This window comes from Macadamia integrifolia, chromosome 10 (assembly GCF_013358625.1).
Source record: "Macadamia integrifolia cultivar HAES 741 chromosome 10, SCU_Mint_v3, whole genome shotgun sequence".
Lineage (NCBI taxonomy): Eukaryota > Viridiplantae > Streptophyta > Magnoliopsida > Proteales > Proteaceae > Macadamia > Macadamia integrifolia.
The window spans coordinates 10,033,175-10,041,601 of NC_056566.1; the positions used below are offsets into that span (position 1 = coordinate 10,033,175).

Consider the following 8,427-nt stretch of genomic DNA (forward strand, 5'->3'; position numbering starts at 1 on the left):
CCGCCTTAAGGCGAACTAGGCGAACAAGTGTTATTTTTTATTTTTCCTATTTTCTAACATTATTTAGTAAGTTATATATACCTTGTATCATAAAAAATCAAGATTAAGCCACATCAAGTCATTAAAAATCAACATTTAGCCACATCAAATCATAAAAAATTAACATTAAGTCGTATTAAGTTATAAAAAATCAATATTTAGAGAAATGCTCTTATTTTATAATAAGTTTGACTGGTCAAATGATTTTATTTTTACATGAGACTTTTTGTATTAGTTATAATATAAAACCAGCTTTCTAACAAGTCTAAGATTACTTAAATCTGAGTTGCAATGACAAAGTTATGCTTCAGTCAAACTTATTTTTAAGTGCGCGAGTACTGTTAAAATTGTCTGAATGAAAATAATTTTATGAATATCAAAACAAAATATTTTTTTACCGGACTTTTGGTTTTTAGCAATGTTTTAACATGATAGAATTTATAAAATTTTCATAATTGAGAAAAACCCTAGCATTTAAAAGTTGAAAATCGTCCCTATAACCAAAATCCAGTTTTTGTTCTTGGACTGGGGGGTTGACTTTTTTTCCTTTTGGAATTTGATTTTTAAACTATTTTTATTGGATTCAAATAGGGGGTATTTGCTTATTTATGAATAATATCTTAAGTAAATGAAATAACAAATATTAAAAACATGGGGCCTACCCTCGGTTTGGGGCTCTCGACAAGGCTAGACACACTGGACCGAAGGGCCTACCCTCGGTTGGGTGCTAAGGTCATGGCCAAGTGCACCTGATCAAAGGGCCTATTCTTGATTGGGAGTTCAGGCTAAGGCTGAGTAGACTGAACAGAGGGGCCTACACTCGTTTGGGGGCTCAGGCCAAGGTTGAGCACACCTGACCAAAGGGCCTGCCCTCGATTGGGAGCTGAGGACAAAGTCGAGCATAGATGACCGAAAGGCCTTGCCTTTGTTTAGGGCTTAGGCTAAAGCCGAGAAAGCCAAATTAAAGGGCCTAACCTTGGATAGGGTCTTAGGCCTAGGCCAAGCTCACCTAACCAAAGTGCCTACCCTCAGTTGGGAGTTCAAGCCTAGACCGAGCACAACTGACCGAAGGGCCTACCCTCGGTTAGGTGCTCAGGCCAAGGTCGAGCAAACTTGACTGATGGGCCTACCCTCGGTTTGGGGTCGCGCCAAAGCCGAGCACACCTGACCAAAGAGCCTAACTTCGGTAGGGGCTCAGGCAAAGGCTAAACACACCAAATCGAAGGGCTTACACTCGTTTGGGGGCTCAGGCCGAGGTCGAGTACACCTGACCAAAGGGCTTATCCTTAGTTGGGAGCTCAGGCTAAAGGCGAGCATAGATGACCGAAGGGCCTTGCCTCTGTTTAGGGCTTAGGCTAAAGCCAAACAAGCCAAATTGAAGGACCTAACCTCGGATGGGGGCTTAGGCCTAGGCTGAGCAGACCTAACCAAAGTTCCTACCCTCAGTTTGGAGTTCATGCCTAGGCAGAGCAAAATTGACTAAGGGGCCTACCCTCAGTTTGGGTCAGGCCAAATTCTAGAACACCTGATCGAAGGGCCTACCTTCGGTAAGGGATCAAGCTAAGGCCAAACATACCAAACCGAAGGGACTACCCTCGGTTGGGAGCTCAGCCACGACTGAGTACACCTTATTGAAGGGTGTACTCTAGGTTAGGAGATCAGGCTAAGGCAAAGCACACCTGACCGAAGGGTCTACCCTCGGTTGGGAGCTCAAACCAAATTCCAGCATACGATCGAAGGGCCTTACCTTTGTTAGGGGCTCAAGCTAAGGCTGTCAAACTTGACTGAAGGACCTACCCTCTGTTGGGAGCTTAGGCCATGACCAAGTACAGTTGACTGAAGGGCCTACTCTCTATTGGGAGCTCAGGCCAAAGCCGAATATACCTGACTGAGGGGCCTATACTCGTTTGGGGGCTTAGGATAAGGTCGAGCACACCTGACCAAAGGGCTTACCCTTGGTTGGGAAATGGGAACTCAAGAGAAGGTCGAGTATAGATGACCCAAGGGCCTTACCTCTATTTGGGGCTCAAGCTAAAGCCGTGCAAGCCAAACCAAACGACCTAACCTCGGACGGGGGCTTAGGCCTAGGCTAAGCACGCCTGACCAAAGTGCTTACCTTCAGTGGGGAGTTCAAGCTTAAGCCGAGCGCAACTGACCGAAGGGCCTACCCTCGGTTGAGAGCTCTAGCCAAGAACCACAGACCGAAGGTAGGCCTAGAGAAGGGCCTACCTTAGGTTGGGAGCTCAACCATGGCTGAGTACACCTGACCGAAGGGCGTATTCTCTGTTAGGAGCGCAGGCCAAAGCCGAGCACACCTGACCGAAGGGTCTACCCCGGTTTGGAGCTTAAACCAGAGTCGAGGATACGTGATTGAAGGGCCTTCCCTCGGTTGCGGGCTTAAGCCAAAGCTGAGCAAACCTGATTGAAGGGCCTACCCTCGATTGGGGGCTCAGGCCAAAGCCTAGAACACCTAACGGAAGGACTTACTCTCGATTGGGAGCTTAGGTCATAATCTAGTGCACTTGATCGAAGGGCCTACTCTCAGTTGGGAGCTTAGCTTAAGGTTGAGCACACTTGATCGAAGGGTATACCCTCAGTTGGGGGCTCTGGCCAAGGCCAAACACACCACACTGAAGGGCTTTCCCTAGGTTGGAAGCTGAAGCTCGGGCCACGACCGAGTACACCGGACTGAAGGGCATACTGTCGGTTGGGAGCTCAGGCCAAGGGCGACCACACTTGATCAAAGGGCTTTCTATTGGTTGAGGGCTCAGGATAAAGCTAAGCACACTTGACCTTAGGGCCTACCCTCGGTTGAGAGCTCAAGCCAAAGCCGAGCACATCAGACTAAAGGTCCTATTGCAGTTGGAAGCTCAGGCCCAAGTAGAGCACACCTGACTGAAAGGCCTTCCCTTGGTTAAGGTCTCAGGCAAAGCCGAGTAGACCGCAAAGCCTTGTAGACCTAATTGAGATGCCAACCTTCGGTTTGGTTGGGAGTTAGAGCCAAGGCCAAGCACACCTGACGGAAGGTATTCCCCTCATTGGGAGCTGAGGCCAAGGCCGAGATCCTCGGTTGGGGGCTCAAACCATGGTCAAGCACACCTAACCAAAGAGCCTAACCTCGGTTGGGAGCTCAAGCAAGGCCAAGCATAGCTGACCGAAGGGCCTTGCCTCGATTGGGGGATGTGGCTAAAGTCGAACACCTTGATTGAAGGTTTTAGCTTCTGTTGGGGGCTTAGGCCTAGGCCGAGCACACTTGACCAAAGTGCCAACTCTCAATTGGAAGTTTAAGCTAAGGCCGAGCGCACTTAGCCAAAGGGCCTATCCTCAGTTAGGAGCTCAGGCCAAGGCCGTGCAAACCTATCCGAAGGGCCTACTCTCAGTTTGGGGTTAGGACAAAGCCGAGCTCACATGATCGAAGGGTCTACCCTCGGTTAAGGGCTCTGGTTAAGGCCAAACACAAGACCGAGGGGCCTACCCTCGATTGGGGGCTCAGGCCATGGCCGAGAAGACCTGACTGAGGGGCCTACACTCGGTTGGGTGCTCAGGCCAAGGTCGGGCACACCTGACGAAAGGGCTTACCCTTAGTTGGGAGCTCAAGCTAAAGCCGAGCATAGATGACCAAAGGTCTATGCCTCTGTTGGAGGCTCAAGCCAAAGCTGAGCACACCTGACTGAAGTGCCTACCTTCAGTTGGGAGTTCAGGCCCAAGCTGAGCAAACCTGACCGAAGGGCCTTCCCTCGATTGGGAGCTCACGCCAATGCCGAGCACCCTGCTTGCTCAGAGAACCTTCTCCCATAAAATAGTCAAATGTGCCTGAGCATAGTTTACTTTGGAGACTCAAATATGTTTTTCCCAAAAAAAAGGTGGGAATGATGGAACTTAAAAAATATATATATAAAAAAACTATAAAAAAGTTTGTGATCACCCACTCCGTGTTCACTATCTAATTTTAACAATTGGGCTTCTAATCTTAAAAAGAGTACCAAAGAAAAAAAGGGGGGACCAAGGGGGATACAAAGTGAAAGACAACATTCACTTTTGTTTGATTACTAGCACTTAGCTTGTAGCGTAAGCTTAGTTTTATTGACTAGTTTGATTTACAGGAACCAAGTTCTTGGTGTCATAAAATTTATTAATAATTTTTTTCTAATTATGCAAGAACTTGACTTGGGTAAGGACAAGGTAAGATTTATGTAATAGATTTATTTCCTAGAAACGAAATTATCTTGTTTATACCTATTCTCCAAATATGCAGTGCAACATGAACTTGGTTTTAGATGAGCGTTGCTTATATCAAAGATTCTAGAACTACAGATAAGTTTTTCCTTTGTCTTCTATATTGTTTCTGAATATCATTCATGTTAATGAATTTAGAAATCAATATTTATTTGTAGGAGAAAGAGAAAAGGAGAACCTGTCAAAATACTAGCACCAAGGTATCCTAGCAATTCCAGTTGCTGTGTTATATGCTGCACATTTTCAGAACCGACACTTTGTTTTGTGGTCTTACTCTTGGAGGGAACCTCTAGGTGTGGGAAGGCGTCAGGGAACTCCTCACTGTTTAATCTTGACAATAGTACTTCTTATCTAAAAGGAGCACCAGAAGAAGGGGGGGGACTAATAAAGATACAAAGTCAATGACAATATTCACCTTTTATTACTACCAATCATCTTGTAACATAAGTCTGGTTAAATTCACTGTATTGTTTTACGAGAACCAATTTTTTTGTTTCAGAAAATTTATTGATATTTTTTTTTTCTAATTGTGCAGGAACTTGACTTGGATAACGATAAGGTAAGATTTATGTAGTAGATTTCTTTCCTAGAAACGATGTTATCTTGTTTATACATATTCTCCAAATATGTAGTTTTTTATTATTCCACAACCCCCTTCCAAAAAAAAAAATATATATATATATATAAATTATGTACGTAGTCGGGATTTCTTTGTTTGCCACTAAAAGCTGTGTAGCATGAACTTGGTTGAAGATGAGCCTTGCTTACATCAAAGGTTGTAGAACTGCAGATAAGTTTTGCCTATGTTTTCTATTTGATTCCGAATATCATTCATGTTGATGAATTTAGAAATCAATCTTTATTTGCAGGAGAAAGAGAAAAGGAGAATCTGTTAAAATACTAGCGCCAAGGTATCTTAGTAATTCCAGTTGCTATTTTATTTGCTGCACATTTTCAGAACTGATCTATCTCCTCCCTTCTTTATCATTTACACCTTGGTGTGGGAAGGCGTTAGGGGACTTCGCACTAATTAATCTTGACAGTAGTATGTCTTATCTAAAAAGGACTACGAAAGAGAAGGGGGGAGTAATGAGGATATAAAGTGAAGGACAATATTCACTTTTGTTTGATTACTACCACTCAGTCTGTAATGCATGTTTAGTTAAATTCACTATATTGTTTTACAAGAACTAATTTTTTGTTTTCAGAAAATTTATTGATAGTTTTTCACCAATTGTGCAGGAACTTGACTTGGGTATCGACGAGGTAGGATTTACGTAAAAGATTTCTCTCCTAGAAACAAAGTTATCTTATTTATTCTAGTTCTCTAAATATGTAGTTTTGTAATTATTCCACCCCCTATTATATATATATATATAGTTTGGTTTTGTTTGTTTGCAGCTAAAAGCACTCCTACATGAACGTGGATGTAGATGAGCCTTGCTTACAACAAAGATTGTATAATTGCAGATAAGTTATGCATATGTCATCTATTTGTTTCCTAGTATCATTCACAGTGATGCCTTCAAAAATAAATCATTCTTTGCAGGTGAAAGCACTACTGTATGAACTTGGAGCTTAGACCGAAAGGCTTTCCCTCGGTTGGGAGTTAAAGCCAGTGCCAAGTATGCCTCATGGATGATATTACCCTCATTTGGGAGCTCAGGCCAAGGCGGAGCAGACCTGATCAACGGGCCTACCTTAGTTGGGTGCTTAGGCCAATGTCGAGCTCCACTGACCAAAGGGCCGACCCTCGGTTAGGAGCTTAGGCAAAAGCCGGGCATAGCTAACCAAAGGGTTTTTCCTCGATGTGGGGATGAGGCTAACGCCGAACACCCTGATTGAAGGGTCAAGCCTCAGTTAGGGCTTAAGCCTAGGCCGAGCACACCTGACCAAAGTGCACTTGACCAAAGTGCTAACCCTTAATTGGGAGTTCAAGCTAAAGCTGAGCACACCTAACCGAAGGGCCTTCCCTCGGTTAGGAGCCCCAGGCAAGGCTGTGCAAACCTGACTGAAGGGTCTAATCTCGGTTTGGGGTCAAACTAAGGCCGGGCATACCTAACGGAAGGGCCTACCCTCGGATTGGGGCTCTTGACAAGGCTAAACACATTGGACCGAAGGGCCTACCCTCGGTTGGGTGCTAAGGTCATGGCCAAGTACACCTGATAAAAGGGCCTATTCTTGATTGGGAGTTCAGGCTAAGGCTGAGTAGACTGAACAGAGGGGCCTACACTCGTTTGGGTGCTCAGGCCAAGGTTGAGCACACCTGACCAAACGGCCTGCCCTCGATTGGGAGCTGAGGACAAAGTCGAGCATAGATGACCGAAAGGCCTTGCCTTTGTTTAGGGCTTAGGCTAAAGCCGAGAAAGCCAAATTAAAGGGCCTAACCTTGGATAGGGTCTTAGGCCTAGGCCAAGCTCACCTAACCAAAGTGCCTACCCTCAGTTGGGGGTTCAAGCCTAGACCGAGCACAACTGACCGAAGGGCCTACCCTCGGTTAGGAGCTCAGGCCAAGGTCGAGCAAACTTGACTGATGGGCCTACCCTCGGTTTGGGGTCGCGCCAAAGCCGAGCACACCTGACAAAAGAGCCTATCTTCGGTAGGGGCTCAGGCAAAGGCTAAACACACCAAATCGTATGGCTTACACTTGTTTGGGGGCTCAGGCCGAGGTCGAGTACACCTGACCAAAGAGCTTATCCTTATTTGGGAGGTCAGGCTAAAGGCGAGCATAGATGACCGAAGGGCCTTGCCTCTGTTTAGGGCTTAGGCTAAAGCCAAACAAGCCAATCTGAAGGACCTAACCTCGGATGGGGGCTTAGGCCTAGGCTGAGCAGACCTAACCAAAGTTCCTACCCTCAGTTTGGAATTCATGCCTAGGCAGAGCAAAATTGACTAAGGGGCCTACCCTCAGTTTGGGTCAGGCCAAATTCTAGAACACCTGATCATAGGGCCTACCTTCGGTAAGGGATCAAGCTAAGGCCAAACATACCAAACCGAAGGGACTAACCTCGGTAGGGAGCTCAGCCACGACTGAGTACACCTGATTGAAGGGTGTACTCTAGGTTAGGAGATCAGGCTAAGGCAAAGCACACCTGACCGAAGGGTCTACCCTCGGTTGGGAGCTCAACCATGGCTGAGTACATTTGACCGAAGGGCGTATTCTCTGTTAGGAGCTCAGGCCAAAGCCGAGCACACCTGACCGAAGGGTCTACCCCGGTTTGGAGCTTAAACCAGAGTCGAGGATACGTGATAGAAGGGCCTTCCCTCGGTTGCGGGCTTAAGCCAAAGCTGAGCAAACCTGATTGAAGGGCCTACCCTCGATTGGGGGCTCAGGCCAAAGCCGAGAACACCTAACGGAAGGACTTACTCTCTATTGGGAGCTTAGGTCATAATCTAGTGCACTTGATCGAAGGGCCTACTCTCAGTTGGGAGCTTAGCTTGAGGTTGAGCACACTTGATCGAAGGGCATACCCTCAGTTGGGGGCTCTGGCCAAGGCCAAACACACCACACTGAAGGGCCTACCCTAGGTTGGAAGCTCAAGCTCGGGCCACGACCGAGTACACCGGACTGAAGGGCATACTGTCGGTTGGGAGCTCAGGCCAAGGCCGAGCACACTTGATCAAAGGGCTTTCTATTGGTTGAGGGCTCAGGATAAAGCTAAGCACACTTGACCTTAGGGCCTACCCTCGGTTGAGAGCTCAAGCCAAAGCCGAGCACATCAGACGATAGGTCCTATCGCAGTTGGAAGCTCAGGCCCAAGTAGAGCACACCTGACTGAAAGGCCTTCCCTTGGTTAAGGTCTCAGGCAAAGCCGAGTAGACCGCAAAGCCTTGTAGACCTAATTGAGATGCCAACCTTCGGTTTGGTTGGGAGTTAGAGCCAAGGCCAAGCACACCTGACGGAAGGTATTCCCCTCATTGGGAGCTGAGGCCAAGGCCGAGATCCTCGGTTGGGGGCTCAAACCATGGTCGAGCACACCTAACCAAAGAGCCTAACCTCGGTTGGGAGCTCAAGCAAGGCCAAGCATAGCTGACCGAAGGGCCTTGCCTCGATTGAGGGATGAGGCTAACGTCGAACACCTTGATTGAAGGTTTTAGCTTCTGTTGGGGGCTTAGGCCTAGGCCGAGCACACTTGACCAAAGTGCCAACTC

General features: G+C 46.8%; 1 protein-coding gene across 7 annotated transcripts in view; it reads left to right on the plus strand.

The window, feature by feature from the left end:
• The first annotated feature begins 2,716 nt into the window (after positions 1–2,716).
• LOC122092081 overlaps positions 2,717–8,427 on the plus strand; it is an 11,803-nt gene continuing 6,092 nt past the window's right edge. The window contains exons 1-4 of one of the 7 annotated variants that reach the window (XR_006144086.1): positions 2,717–4,475; positions 4,811–5,186; positions 5,340–5,541; positions 5,677–8,416. Coding sequence is in view for 1 of the 7 variants with exons in the window: in XM_042662392.1 (XP_042518326.1) it covers positions 5,013–5,050; positions 5,145–5,186; positions 5,518–5,541 (104 nt within the window). In the remaining 6 variants the exon portion in view is untranslated. Of the gene's footprint in view, positions 5,542–5,676; positions 8,417–8,427 lie in introns of those variants that run through there. The other 6 variants (XR_006144088.1, XR_006144089.1, XR_006144087.1 and 3 more) reach the window with 6 other exon arrangements.